The sequence below is a fragment of the Schistocerca americana genome, chromosome 1 (genome assembly GCF_021461395.2).
Source record: "Schistocerca americana isolate TAMUIC-IGC-003095 chromosome 1, iqSchAmer2.1, whole genome shotgun sequence".
In the NCBI taxonomy this organism is placed as follows: Eukaryota; Metazoa; Arthropoda; class Insecta; order Orthoptera; family Acrididae; genus Schistocerca; species Schistocerca americana.
In genome coordinates, this window is record NC_060119.1 from 33,166,949 (window position 1) to 33,182,840 (window position 15,892).

Genomic DNA, 15,892 nt, shown 5'->3' on the forward strand with positions numbered 1-15,892 from the left:
GCTGGAGAACTGACATCCTCTGTACTCTCTACATGTTGGGCTTCCTTAGCGTTTCCTTCAGGAATTTTAAAAAGAACAAGTTTTTCTGCCTAGCCAAACACCTTTATCCAAGGAAACATCTCAGTGTTCCATCCTAAGCATTGTCCTCTTTGCTATCGTCACTAACCCTATAATGGCGCGTCTCCCGCTGACCATCTCCGATTCCCTTTTTGTTGACGATTTTTCCATCTACTGCAGTTCTCCACATACTGGTCTCATTGAGCAGTGTCTTCAGTGATGTCTCAATTGTGTTTACTCATGGAGCATTGACAATGGCTGTCATTTTTCCACTGACAAATCTGTTTGTATGAATCTCTAGTGGCTCAGTTGGTTTCTTCCATTGTCTTTACATCTTGAGTCTGTTGCTCTTCCATTTGTTGAAACTACGAAATTCCTGGGGCTCATGCTTGATAGGAAACTCTGTTGGTCCTCCCACGTCTCTTACCTGGCAATGTCCTACGTGTCCTTAATGGTACTTCCTGGGGTGCAGATCGAACCAATCTCCTCTGTTTGTACCGGTCCCTTGTCCGTTCGAAACTAGACTATGGGTGTTTCGTTTATGCATCTGGGCATCTGTCCTCTTACATCCTCTCAATACTGTCTACCATTGTGGCATCCGTTTGGCCACTGGTGCCTCTTGCACTAGCCCAGTTGAGAGTATATATGCAGGAGCTGCCTAACTGCCACTGTCCTACCACCGTGACTTTCTCCACAGCAGATGTGCATGCCATTTGTCTGCCGTGCATGGCCACCCATCCTATGCCTCCTTCATTGATGATTCCTTTGACTGCCAGTATGGAGCATGTCCCTCTTCTCTGTTATCTCCTGGAGTTCGGTTTCGGCTCTTGCTCCGGCAGCCTGACTTCACGCTACTTCCCGAATGAGTGTGAACCCTTCACCACCTTGGCTTATTGCGATGGCCCGTGTTCACCTTGGCCTTCATTCACTTCTTAAGGACACTACTCCAGCCTCACTCTATTGCCTTCAGTTCCATGGAATTTCGTGATAGTACATACTTTTGTGTACACTGATGGCTCTCAGACTGACTGTGGTGTCAGGTATGCTTTCATGACGATGTTTTTCGGTATCAGCTTCTGTAACACTACTCAGTATTTACAGCAGAGCTCTTTGCCCTGTTTCAGGTCAATTGCATTATCTGCTTAGACTCTCTCAGTGCCCTTCAAAGCCTCTGTGTGCTGCACACCATCCATCCCTTAGTGCAGTGGGTCCAGGAAAGGTGTCACTTGCTCACTCGTGATGGAGCCTCTGTGACGTTTATGTCTGTTCTCGGTCACATCGCTAACCAGGATGCAGTCCTTGTACCTCAACCCTCTAGTTTTTATATTTCCTCCGATGATCTCTTTGTTGCTGTCTGTCAGCAGGTGGAGTCCTCCCTTCATGGGAACAAGCTCCGGGTTATTAAGCCTCTCCATATGGCTTGGATGACCTCCTCTGGGCCCTTTCACTGTGAGGAGATCATTTTAACTAGGTTGCATTTGCCATTTGTTAAGGGGTGCTTCCCCACCACTTTGTACACATTGTGCCCAACTTTTGACTGTCCATCATCTCTTGATGGAATGCCCCTTTTTTTAATGGTCCCGTTATCGGCCATTTTAGCAGATGACACATGGGCTGTTGACCGTGTTTTACTTTTTATCCATCACAGCAATATGGTGAAGGCCATTTAATTCTTAGTTCTGGGCCTCAGTTTCTATATGGCATATTTTGTAGACCTTTCTTCACGTCACTGTTTTTAGCAGTTTTCTCTTCCATCAGTTGGGATTGATGGGTAGTTGTTTTTAACTCCTCTCTTTTTCTTCGTGTTCTACCATTCTGACATGGTCGCGTATGACCCTAGTTGTTTTTGTGCCCTAAAACAAAACAAAACTGGTGAAGAAATTAACTGGTGAACCACATAATGAAATTCACCAATGTGGAAGTTCGTGATGCGAAAGAGAGCTACCATGCCTGCATGTCCAGGAAAGCCATAGAAATTGACAAACATGACAATAACTTAAAGAAGAAAGCTTCAAGGTGAACAGATCCTGCATTTCCATGCTGCAGCTAATGACTGTTGTAGGTTGCAAGGAGAGAATCAAAACGGTAGTGACCAGAGAAAAGTCTTCAAATGTTGGTGTGACAAGTACATATAAGCTCCAGACGTGGGCTCTACTCCAGGCTGAGACCAGCAATGTAGAATGAGCCTCTGCCAATGCCAGCTCTTGCGCCTGCAAAACACTGTGTTTTTGCTTAAGTTGACTGTTCAGATTTCAGGTGTGTCATACATCAGCCAGAACATTATGACCACCTACCCAGTAGCCCGTATGTCCACCTTTTGTACAGGTAACAGTGGCGATGCACCGTGGCACTGAAGCAACGAGGCCTCGGTTGGTCATTGGAGGACGTTGCCATCACATATCCCATATATTCCGGGAAGGGGGCCAGTGTCGGAGTTCATCATACCCTTGAACACTCTACCACTGTGCAAAAGGCCAGTGCTGATGGTCACATGCCCATTTCAGTCATAGTTGCTGAAGTTATGGTATTAACATTGTCACGTGCATGTGTCAGCAGCTGTGGAGGCCAGTTGTTAGGAGTTTTCAATGCACAGTGTGTTCGGACACACTTGTGGTCTGTCCAGCATTAAAGTCTGATGTTAGTTCCGGCACAGTTCACCGCCTGTCCTGCTTTACCAGTCTGCCCACCCTATGATGTTGGACATCTGTAATGATGAGTGGCCACCCGACCCCACGACTTCTGTATGTGGTTTCACCTTGGTTTCGACACGTGTTGAAGACACTCGACACAGCACTCCTCAAACATGTGACAAGTTGTGCAGATTCAGAAATGCTCGTGCCGAGCCTCCGGGCCATTCCGGTGTGCCCTCAGTCAAGTTCAGACAGATCACACGCCTTCCCCCTTCTACACACAGACAGCATGCACACTGATACTACATGCACGGTCCGTATGTCTGACTAGCAATTATTCCTCACCAGGTGATGCTTCTATCATCTGGACAGGTTTATATTGATATTAGGTCTGTGCTCATAGTGTTCTGGCTGATCATTGTAATTTAATAGACACATCTTTCATCTTTCTGTGTTTTCCTCCTCTTTGTGGTCATTACTATTTGTATCGTCTGTGCCACGTTGCCCTACTGAATCATAATTTTTCTCCTTCTCTACCTTGTTTGAACATTTTTCTCCTGGCTCATTGATTATGTGATATCTTGCCTTTGCAATACCTTGGTTTATCACTTTGGCATTTTTAAAAACTTTTCGGCGATGTTGACTGTTTCTTATTGTTGCCCTCCTCTTCTATTAACAATCTTAATTTTTTTCTCAACAGTTATGCTGATAATTACAAACTTTTCATACATTTGAATATTCTTTATTGGTTTTTATTATGTTCTGTCTGTTGTTTGCTACATAAAAAAAATTCAGGGTGTTGTATCCTCACTAAAATTTATCATTTCATGGCTTCTGTATTACCTTACATTCACTGTAAACTATTTCTTATTTCTCTCAGCACAAATATGGTTATAATGCTAGTTACCTCAATGCGGTCGTACAGATAAACTTCATTCAAGTGCACTAAAAGCTCACTCATGGATTGTGATCCTGAAGCAGTTAAATTGATGACTTAAAAGCAGTGCATTCTTGACATTTCAGCTGAAAATAACTGATCAGCTCCTGGCCTTTAGAACAAACCTTGACAATATATATGATGTTTTGCAGTTTGAATGGAATTTTTAATTAACTAATGTTGACTGTATGTTACTATGAGGAGGAAGTGTCGAGAAATTAAATAAAGACAGTACTGAATTTTGTAATTGGCGATGTTGTGATTTAATTAATTAGTTAGTTAGTTAATTAGTTAGTGTTATGTGTCCCATAAATCATTTGAATTATTCTTTTATTGAAATGATGTGGAACAGGTCAGTTTACAGGTGCGGTTGATATGTGATTAATATTAACATTAATGAAGACATTATATTTAGTTCTGTTCATGTCACCACACTTAAAATGTAATTAATTTCTTTCTTTTTTACAAGCTACCACTTTTTAAATTGATATTCATCCATAGAATAGAAGAAGTTGTCCAGGGGAAATGATTTTAGGTTAGATGTAGAACTTGTGCTACCTGTCAGACATTTTATTGTGTATGGCAAATGATCAAATATCTTCGTCGCTGCATGTCAGGGCAGCTTCTGGGATAGTGCTGCTGTGCTATAGCACCACATGTATGGAAAAGAGAGAAACAGAAATCTGTATGAATTGTGCATAAAACATTGTTTCCGAGTGTGTGTTTTCTGATTTGGAGAGGTGCATTAAGCCGCGCACACTCTCGCAGTAGTTTTCTGAAGCTTGGTGCCAATGCCATATTTAGACCATCTGCACTCAGAAGCACTGAGTAAAAGGCTAGGCTGTTGGTTTCTACACACTTCTTATGGCACGGATAGAGGCTGCTTTGCTCTGACCCAGAGCTTTACGTTCCTCCCATCAGAGGCCAGTAAAGTGCCAAACCTACAGAGGCACGATTTGCCTCCTAGTGACAATGGTAGAATACATTGGGGGCTGAAACCTTCTTTAATCCTCTGTTACAGTACAGGGTGTATTGAAAAGAATCATCTGATTTGACACGTCTGTGTTTCTGAAACTAATAAACATATACAATGCATTTTGTTATTTTATGAACAGGAAACTCGGAGTTGTTTTTTCCATACCTTTTCATTGTTGTTGTTGTTGTTGTTGTTATTGTTGTGGTCTTCAGCCCTGAGACTGGTTTGATGCAGCTCTCCATGCTACTCTATCCTGTGCAAGCTTCTTCATCTCCCAGTACTTACTGCAACCTACATCCTTCTGAATCTGCTTAGTGTATTCATCTCTTGGTCTCCCTCTACGATTTTTACCCTCCACGCTGCCCTCCAATACGAAACTGGTGATCCCTTGATGCCTCAGAACATGTCCTACCAACCGGTCCCTTCTTCTTGCCAAGTTGTGCCACAAACTCCTCCCCAATTCTATTCAATACCTCCTCATTAGTAATGTGATCTACCCCTCTAATCTTCAGCATTCTTCTGTAGCACCACATTTCAAAAGCTTCTGTTGTCTTCTTGTCCAAACTATTTATCATCCATGTTTCACTTCCATAAATGGCTACACTCCATACAAATACTTTGAGAAACGACTTCCTGACACTTAAATCTATACTTGATGTAAACAAATTTCTCTTCTTCAGAAACGCTTCCTTGCCATTGCCAGTTTACATTTTATATCCTCACTAGTTCTACCATCATTAGTTATTTTGCTCAACAAATAGCAAAACTCATTTACTACTTTAAGCATCTCATTTCCTAATCGAATTCCCTCAGCATCACCCGACTTAATTCAACCATTATCCTCGTTTTGCTTTTGTTGATGTTCATCTTATATCCTCCTTTCAAGACACTGTCCATTCCGTTCAACTGTTCTTCCATGTCCTGTGCTGTCTCTGACAGAATTATAATGTCATCGGTGAACCTCAAAGTTTTTATTTCTTCTCCATGGATTTTAATACCTATTCTGAATTTTTCTTTTGTTTCCATTACTGCTTGCTCAATATACAGATTGAATAATGTCGGGGAGAGGCTACAACCCTGTCTCACTCCCTTCCCAACCACTGCTTCCCTTTCATGTCCCTCGACTCTTATAACTGCCATTTGGTTTCTGTGCAAATTGTAAATAGCCTTTCGCTCCCTGTATTTTACCCCTGCCACCTTTAGAATTTGAAGGAGAGTATTCCAGTCAACATTCTCAAAAGCTTTATCTAAGTCTACAAATGCTAGAAATGTAGGTTTGCCTTTCTTTAATCTTTCTTCTAAGATAAATCATAAGGTCAGTATTGCTTCACGTGTTCCAACATTTCTACAGAATCCAAACTGATCTTCCCCGAGGTCGGCTTCTACCAGGTTTTCCATTCATCTTTAAAGAATTCGCATTAGTATTTTGCAGCTGTGACTTATTAAACTGATAGTTCGGTAATTTTCACATCTGTCAACCCCAGCTTTCTTTGGGATTGAAATTATAATATTCTTCTTGAAGTCTGAGGGTATTTTGCCTGTCTCATACATCTTGTTCACTACATTGTAGAGTTTTGTCAGGATTGACTTGCCCAAGGCCATCAGTAGTTCTAATGGAATGTTGTCTACTCCTGGGGCCTTGTTTCGACTCAGGTCTGTCAGTGCTCTGTCAAACTCTTCACGCAGTATCGTATCTCTCATTTCATATTCATCTACATCCTCTTCCATTTCCATAATATTGTCCTCAAGTACATCGCCCTTGTATAGACCCTCTATATACTCCTTCCACCTTTCTACTTTCCCTTCTTTGCTTAGAACTGGGTAATTTTCCTGTAGGCAGTATCTATCTTACCCCTAGTGATATAAGCCTCTACATCCTTGCATTTTGTCGTCTAGCCATCCCTGCTTAGCCATTTTGCACTTCCTGTCAATCTCATTTTTGAGACGTTTGTGTTCCTTTCTGCCTGCTTCATTTATTGCATTTTTATATTTTCTCCTTTCATAAATTAAATTCAATATTTCTTCTGTTACCCAAGGGTTTCTACTAGCCCTTCCTCGTCTTTTTACCTATTTGATCCTCTGCTGCCTTCACTACTTCATCCCTCAGAGCTACCCATTCTTCTTCTACAGTATTTCTTTTCCCCATTCCTGTCAATTGTTCCCTTATGCTCTCCCTGAAACTCTGTACAACCTCTGGTTTAGTCAGTTTATCCAGGTCCCATTTCCTTATATTCCCACCTTTTTGTAGTTTCTTCAGTTTTAATCTACAATTCATAACCAATAGATTGTGGTCAGAGTCCACATCTGCCCCTGGAAATGTCTTACAATTTAAAACCTTGTGCCTAAATCTCTGTCTTACCATTATATAAGCTATCTGATACCTTCTAGTATCTCCAGGATTCTTCCATGTATACAACCTCATCATACATTTCATCAATTTCTTCATCATCTGCAGAGCTAATTGGCATATAGACTTGTACTACTGTAGTAGGCATGGGCTTCGTGTCTATCTTGGCCACAATAATGCATTCACTATGCTGTTTGTAGTAGCTTACCCGCACTCCTATTTTTTTATTCATTACTAAACCTACTCCTGCATTACCCCTATTTGATTTTGTATTTATAACCCTGTATTCACCTGACTAAAAGCCTTTTTCCTCCTGCCACTGAACTTCACTAATTCCCACTATATCTAACTTTAACCTATCCATTTCCCTTTTTAATTTTCTAACCTACCTGGCCGATTAAGGGATCTGACATTTCGTGCTCCAATCTGTAGAATGCCAGTTTTCTTTCTCCTGATAACGATGTCCTCTTGAGTAGTCCCCGCCTGGAGATCCGAATGGGGGACTATTTTACCTCCGGAATATTTTACCCAAGAGGATGCCATCATCAATTAACCATACAGTAAAGCTGCATGCCCTCGGGAAACCTTTTCATTGATCTTCAATATTCCTGAATTTCTAGTGCCATTCCATATCCTTCACTGACTCTAGAGGGTGAGCTTTGTTATACTTTCGTAGATACTGTTAAAGTTTTGAAACTGCTAATCACGGTACCTTTCTCAACATCAGAAACTGGGCGGAGCTTTTCAATGCTCAAGAGAATTGAAATATTTCTATGAAATCCTATGAGAGAAGATTTCCTTAGTGCCTTAGGGATGCTATCCTGTGAAAAGTCATGTGTGTATAAAGTTGAAAATTTCAATTCAGCAGCGATAGATCTTTTTGCTAACAAGAAGGAACAGTGAAGGGCTCTCCAATACCATTGATACTAATTAGTTTGAACCTGTCTTCCCAAACTCATGGTGTTGCTACTTTTGGTGAATGCTGATAATTTGATCAAATTTGTTTCCCAAAATCCACATTAGAACTTTGAACAATTCATATACGCACTATTATTTCTCATATTAAAGGCACTTAGTGCTGTCGGGGGGAGGGGGGGGGGGGTGGAAGCAAGCCCCACTTTCCTCTCACAGGGCTGTGCTCCTGTGCTGTGAAGGCAGAACTGACATAATGGTCATATGGAAATCTGAACTGGTGTTGCGTGAGTTTTATTCAAACCCCGTAACAGACCAACATTGGTCTCTGCAGACATTTCAAAATAAGAAAAGGAAAAAAAGAGCAAGTACATCACAAAGCAAAGCAGAGGAAACAAAGGATTTGCTAATGGCTACAGTGCAGTTGTTTGCTGAGGTTCGCAGTTTTGTAAATGTAGTAGTTCAGGCCCATCCTTTACCAGTATCTTACGCAACTATACATCAAAATACGCCACACTTAAGACGGTCAGGTAAAAGTGTCCATACATAATCTATGAGCAGTGAAGAATTGTGCAGTTGATATATGCGCCCATACATTTGTGTGTACGAGTGAGATTTTTGGAGTTGCTGTTGCAGTTTATTTCTCATGCAGACATGAGAAAAAAGATAGCTAAAGGAACCATCCTTGCACTCACTCTCTCTCTCTCTCTCTCTCTCTCTCTCTATCTATCTATCTATCTATCTATCTATCTACTTATATGAGGTGACTTACCGAACGAAAGCGCTGGCAGGTCGATAGACACACAAACAAACACAAACATACACACAAAATTCAAGCTTTCGCAACAAACTGTTGCCTCATCAGGAAAGAGGGAAGGAGAGGGGAAGACGAAAGGAAGTGGGTTTTAAGGGAGAGGGTAAGGAGTCATTCCAATCCCGGGAGCGGAAAGACTTACCTTAGGGGGAAAAAAGGACAGGTATACACTCGCACACACGCACATATCCATCCACACATACGGACACAAGCAGACATATTTAAAGACCTTATATATGGGGAGAGATAAAGGTGAACCGGAAAGTAACTGGAGATCTGGAATGAAAAAAGGCGAAAAGGTGTTGGTTACAGCTGGGCTATGTTGGACTTGGGCTGGTAGACCACGATGTGCATAAAGGTTAGGTGGTTGTGTTGCCGCCAAAGCACGTTAAAGGACGGAGAAATTCGGGAAAATTTCGAAAAAACTGCGTGTAGTATATTAAAAGGAGTGGTATTGTGGTGGCAGATTATGAAAATGAGGCTAACAATTGTCTGACGAAGAAATAATGACGTTAAAACCTGTGGGAAGCGGCTAAAAATTTTTAAGTGATGTGGGAAAAACGGAAATGGAAATAAAGCGAAAGTTATTAGAATTGGCCAAAATGGTTGTTTAAAAGGTGAAAGGAGCTGTTTGTGAACTAGAAACGGTGGATATTATAGCGGCGGTAGTGCTGAAAGTGGCAAAAAAAATTTTTGGTTATGGTTTGGAAGTGGGTTACGTATTATTGAGTATATATATAGGCGGGATAAAGTAGTATAGCAGATTACGGTGAAAAGGAGAAGGTGAATACAAAGTGAAACTACTGGCAAAAACAGAAAGAGGAAAATAAGACGACAGAAAAGATTTCGAAATGCAACAGTGACAATAACAAACGTAATTGTTGGATTCAAATTAATGATATAAAATTTAAATATGTCTGCTTGTGTCTGTATGTGTGGATGGATATGTGCGTGTGTGCGAGTGTATACCTGTCCTTTTTTCCCCCTAAGGTAAGTCTTTCCGCTCCCGGGATTGGAATGACTCCTTACCCTCTCCCTTAAAACCCACTTCCTTTCATCTTCCCCTCTCCTTCCCTCTTTCCTGATGAGGCAACAGTTTGTTGCGAAAGCTTGAATTTTGTGTGTATGTTTGTGTTTGTTTGTGTGTCTATCGACCTGCCAGCGCTTTCGTTCGGTAAGTCACCTCATCTTTGATTTTATATTAATAATTTTCCCACGTGGAATGTTTCCTTCTATTATATATCTATCTACTTACCTGCCTACCTACTCATCTATCTGCTCTCTCTCAAAATCATTTACAAATGCTTCCTATCATGTTGTGTAGGAATACCGTATATGAAACTCTTGGTGTGTGTAAGAATAGCACTGGTGTAATAAGTGTTTATTTCTGTTTCCCTATACATTTTGTTTGATAGATTATATTATGAATTATTGACAGAAACCCCTAATACATTCAATGTTACCAAATGAAGTGTTCCTGAAGTGCCACCACCGATGAAATTCGTCAGTGGTCGTCATTACTGCATAATGAACTCTTGTCTAACCCACACTTCTGTTTCTATCCTGTTCATTTTTGGAACACAACCTACCACCGCTTAAAGATTGAGGTGATGACACTTTCTGCAGGACCTGACCATCATTTTGCAGGACAATGCACAAGCACATAGAGTTACTGATTTGTTTGACTGATGGGGCTGCTAAGTGCTATACCACCTACTGCACTCCTCAGGCTTAAGCCCTCGTTAGTTCAACTCAATTTCTAAACTGAAGGAAACACTTCGTGGCATTCGCTTCAGAACTGCTACAAATTCATCAGGCAATAGACCGCGCCACTCGAACTGACAACACAACTGACGCTGCTAAGAGTATCCTACGACTTCCACATCGCTGGCAATGTTTTATACAGAATGCTGCTGACTACTTTGAAAGTCTGTAAATAAATAGTTGCCACTATTAAAGTTCCAACCCTTGTACAATTCCTGTAAAAAAGCAAAATCCCATCAGCAGTAGAGTGCTACTCCCAACCCCTTTTTTTAGGCCTAACATTTGACAGTGAAAAGAAAGTAACCCCTGATTTTACTTGATCCTGGTTGTCAGAGCATTTGAACAGTGATCAGAGGTCAATCCTGGCTTGATTGATCATTCAAGATGGAACAGTAGTGTACTATTTTAACTCCAAAACATTAACAGATACAACACATTTCATCCCCTCCTTGTTGAATCTTCCACTAGCAACATATAAAAGTTGTCATCTTGAATTCAAAGTACATTAATGAATATAGTCACTTGTCAAAAACAGTATAGAATGTACAAATTTCTCAGCAAGATTTTATATCTTATCTGTCATATAGAATGGTATTGGCTGCAGGCCCATTTGTGATGTTCCCTCTTGTAATTGTTTTTCAGCATCATCAGATGGTGTCGCCCGTTTATGGAATGTTCTAACGGGAAATCTTGAGAAGGTCTACTCAGGTCATCAAAAGGCAATTACAGCTTTGGCATTCCGTGATTATGTAGTAAGGGATTAATTTCTTTGTATTTGATTTCACATTCAACAAATTACTATGTCTCTTTTTGTGCTTTTTATTTTGGAATTTTCTTGTATTTGATAAAGAAGATTATCTGGTGGCTGCTGCCATAGATTATGGTAAGATACTTTTATTTTAGTTTGCAGTACTGTACTAGTCTGAATTCAGTATTATTTATATGTTGTGGTGGTGTATATTAAAAATTTCTATTCAGTTTACAAATCATTATTTCTTAATGTGTAGGGAAACAGTGCTTGTGAGTATACATTGAAAAGGTTTGTAAATATTGTTTGTAGAATAATTATATATGTTTGAAAAAATGTAACGTTATCTTTATTTCCATATAATGAAATATTTTATGTTTTATGTGTGTGTGTGTGTGTGTGTGTGTGTGTGTGTGTGTGTGTGTGTGTGTTCTTTTCTGTGTCTACCTTTTGGCTATTTGTTGGAAGAAATTGGAATGGACTTGCTGGAAGTTATGACTTTTCTATTAGGAATGTTTAGTTACTATAACATCTTGTAAATTACTTTTAAAGCCCCCCCCCCCCCCCCCTGTTAAAAACAATTCAGTTATTCCAGAAGTTCTTATACCAAGTAAATCTTCAGAGACCCTTTGGTATTCCTTCTAAAAGCACGAAACATGTAAATAAAAGGTGCAACCAATATACACTCCTGGAAATTGAAATAAGAACACCGTGAATTCATTGTCCCAGGAAGGGGAAACTTTATTGACACATTCCTGGGGTCAGATACATCACATGATCACACTGACAGAACCACAGGCACATAGACACAGGCAACAGAGCATGCAAAATGTCGGCACTAGTACAGTGTATATCCACCTTTCGCAGCAATGCAGGCTGCTATTCTCCCATGGAGACGATCGTAGAGATGCTGGATGTAGTCCTGTGGAACGGCTTGCCATGCCATTTCCACCTGGCGCCTCAGTTGGACCAGCGTTCGTGCTGGACGTGCAGACCGCGTGAGACGACGCTTCATCCAGTCCCAAACATGGTCAATGGGGGACAGATCCGGAGATCTTGCTGGCCAGGGTAGTTGACTTACACCTTCTAGAGCACGTTGGGTGGCACGGGATGCATGCGGACGTGCATTGTCCTGTTGGAACAGCAAGTTCCCTTGCCGGTCTAGGAATGGTAGAACGATGGGTTCGATGACGGTTTGGATGTACCGTGCACTATTCAGTGTCCCCTCGACGATCACCAGTGGTGTACGGCCAGTGTAGGAGATCGCTCCCCACACCATGATGCCGAGTGTTGGCCCTGTGTGCCTCGGTCGTATGCAGTCCTGATTGTGGCGCTCACCTGCACGGCGCCAAACACCCATACGACCATCATTGGCACCAAGGCAGAAGCAACTCTCGTCGCTGAAGACGACACGTCTCCATTCGTCCCTCCATTCACGCCTGTCGCGACACCACTGGAGGCAGGCTGCACGATGTTGGGGCGTGAGCGGAAGACGGCCTAACGGTGTGCGGGACCGTAGCCCAGCTTCATGGAGACGGTTGCGAATGGTCCTCGCCGATACCCCAGGAGCAACAGTGTCCCTAATTTGCTGGGAAGTGGCGGTGCGGTCCCCTACGGCACTGCGTAGGATCCTACGGTCTTGGCGTGCACCCGTGCGTCGCTGCGGTCCGGTCTCAGGTCGACGGGCACGTGCACCTTCCGCCGACCACTGGCGACAACATCGATGTACTGTGGAGACCTCACGCCCCACGTGTTGAGCAATTCGGCGGTACGTCCACCCGGCCTCCCGCATCCCACTATACGCCCTCGCTCAAAGTCCGTCAACTGCACATAAGGTTCACGTCCACGCTGTCGCAGCATGCTACCAGTGTTAAAGACTGCGATGGAGCTCCGTATGCCACGGCAAACTGGCTGACACTGACGGCGGCGGTGCACAAATGCTGCGCAGCTAGCGCCATTCGACGGCCAACACCGCGGTTCCTGGTGCGTCTGCTGTGCCGTGCGTGTGATCATTGCTTGTACAGCCCTCTCGCAGTGTCCGGAGCAAGTATGGTGGGTCTGACACACCGGTGTCAATGTGTTCTGTTTTCCATTTCCAGGAGTGTATATGCAATAGGCACTGCTTGAGCGACTTTAAACAGTGTCACACACTGTTTCACTTGACTAGTGGCTTTTGGGCCACATCACAAATGTAAAAAGTGAATTTGTCAGTTGATAATTCTATCACTGACTTCTGTATCCCAGCTGCAACATAAATGCTCAGAGTAGTTGAAGAGAATGCCTAACAAATACATCAGTTAATTTCTCAGGTCTACCAGAGTGATGAGAGTGTTTAGTCCTCGACAGATATTTCCACATGATAACAACATTGTTAGTACTATGCAAGGAATCTCCTACTTGTGTGCTATCACTCTGATTGAATGCTGAAACTTCTGGTTCTTTTATCATACTCTGTTAATTCTCTTGGTTCACTCATTCTGCCACAAAAATTTCACTAATTTTAACATATTGTGCCAGCAAGTGTGTATTGTCAAATGCTTAGCCAGACATGGTTAAAGGTCTTTTAGTGTCATATCTGAAAATTTTCAGCCATAAATGAATCAAGTGTTGTGTTGCTGTTTCCATCCTAAGCAAGCTCTTCACTCTTATGCCACTTTCATGGCTTTCGTGTCACTTTCACTTCTTATTTCCTTAAGCAGCCAACCATTAGATCTCACAAGGCTAAGTGGAATTCCAGTACAGACACTTTCAATGCAGGAGAACGTATTGAGGTCAATCAAAATCAAATCTAGGTTCTCCCTGTCAGAAGTCAGCACTAATTAAGGAGGCAACCATAAAGTATAAGCTCATGATTTTCCTGGGGTCTATGCCCAACACATGGGAATCAAGCTCTTTTCTGTATGTAAAAGATCTACCTTGATTTGGTATTTTACTGCAAACTTGGCTGTGAGTGTCAAATATATTAACAGTTCACAAGCATGTTATGTATTGTTATATTTAACAACAAAAACAATCAGTTTTGGGCAAAATAATTTAATTGGATAGATAAAAAGTCTGCTTACTACATGGCAGAAAACACACACACAGACACAGACAGACGGGCAAGCTTTCGGAGCCAGTGGCTCCTACCAAGTGCGAGTAAAGGTCCCGAGTTCAAGTCTCGGTCCGGCACACAGTTTTAATCTGCCAGGAAGTTTCATATCAGCGCACACTCCACTGCAGAGTGAAAATCTCATTCTGGAAACATCCCCCAGGCTGTGGCTAAGCCATGTCTCCACAATATCCTTTCTTTCAGGAGTGCTAGTTCTGCAAGTTTCGCAGGAGAGTTTCTGTAAAGTTTGGAAGGTAGGAGACGAGATACTGGCAGAAGTAAAACTGTGAGGACAGGGCGTGAGTCATGCTTGGGTAGCTCATTTGGTAGAGCACTTACCAGCGAAAGGCAAAGGTCCCGAGTTGGAGTCTCGGTCTGGCACACAGTTTTGATCTGCCAGGAAGTTTCAGGATATTGTGTATTCCTAGTATACACCCTCTGCCTATCCCATTCATCCTAACTGATAATTTGACGGTATATTACATTTGTCATTCCACAGGTGGCTCTCCCTTAGACAGTATATGTTTTGCAGTTACAAGGCTGCTGAGGTGGTGGTAGGAGGGCGCACAGGACAAATCTTGGAGCAGGCACGGTCACATGAGTGGGAGCCATAGGGTAGGAGATGGATGCAGAAAGAGCATAGGGTCTGACAAGAATATTGCAGAGATTGGGAGGACGATGAAAAGCTGTTCTGGGTGTGGTGGGCAAAATTTCAGACAGAATGGATCTCATTTCAGGGCATGATTTTAGGAAGCCTTGGCCCTGTTGAAGTAGCTGATTAATACATTCCAGTTATTGTATTTGGCATGTATCTCTAAATTATCTTACTGGAATGCCATCTGAGCAGATTAGACCACCTGGTCACAAGTAATACATGATGAGGAATAGAAGTAATCCATGATTTCTTCAGCTGGGTTTCCTTCCTTGTTTCATATGTTTCACCATTTTTCACATTCTATTGCTGTCTTTTCCACAGATTTTATAATTTTCATTTGTATTTTTGATTTTCAATAAGATGTGTAATCTTTCACACTGCATCCCACTTGTGGAAAAGATGGTATTGAAATTTTTTCCTTTTGTAATTGTGTGGATGATTGGGTAATACTTATGTCTAATAAAATTTCAGGTATGTGAGGTACTCTAAGATAGACCAGGTATATGTTTTCTGCATGCAGCTCAGTGTGGTGGTTCACCAGCCAATTGGAGGCTATATTATACCACCTTCACAATGTGTAGGAAGGTACTGTGAGTTCATAATTGTTTTATTTGCCCTAAATTTCAGGGTCATTGGTTGTCTTACATCTACATCTATAATCTACAGGGCACATTACGGTGTGTGATGGAGGGTACTTGGTGTACCACCGTCACTTTCCCCTTTCCCTGTCCCTGTTATGAATGGTTCATGAGAAGAATGATTGCTGGTAAGCCTTTTGTGTGGGCTCAAAGCTCTGTAATTTTACAGTCATGCCCCTTTCACAAGATACACATAGGAGAAAGCAGTATGTTGGTGGACTCTTGTTCAGAATGCATTTTTTGTAGCATCTGCCCCTGGAATTGCTTGAATGCTTCCATGACACTTTTGTGCTTACTATATAAACCCGTAACAAAACACAAGT

The 15,892-nt window shown here is 42.0% G+C and overlaps 1 protein-coding gene across 2 annotated transcripts in view; it reads left to right on the plus strand.

Annotated features, from left to right (window-relative positions):
- LOC124620255 (target of rapamycin complex subunit lst8) overlaps positions 1–15,892 on the plus strand; it is a 47,875-nt gene that overhangs the window by 17,452 nt on the left and 14,531 nt on the right. The window contains exons 7-8 of one of the 2 annotated variants that reach the window (XM_047146932.1): positions 11,080–11,189; positions 11,288–11,320. In XM_047146932.1, the coding sequence (XP_047002888.1) occupies positions 11,080–11,189; positions 11,288–11,314 (137 nt within the window). In that variant the 3' untranslated portion in view covers positions 11,315–11,320. Of the gene's footprint in view, positions 1–11,079; positions 11,190–11,287; positions 11,321–15,892 lie in introns of those variants that run through there. The other variant, XM_047146925.1, reaches the window with a different exon arrangement.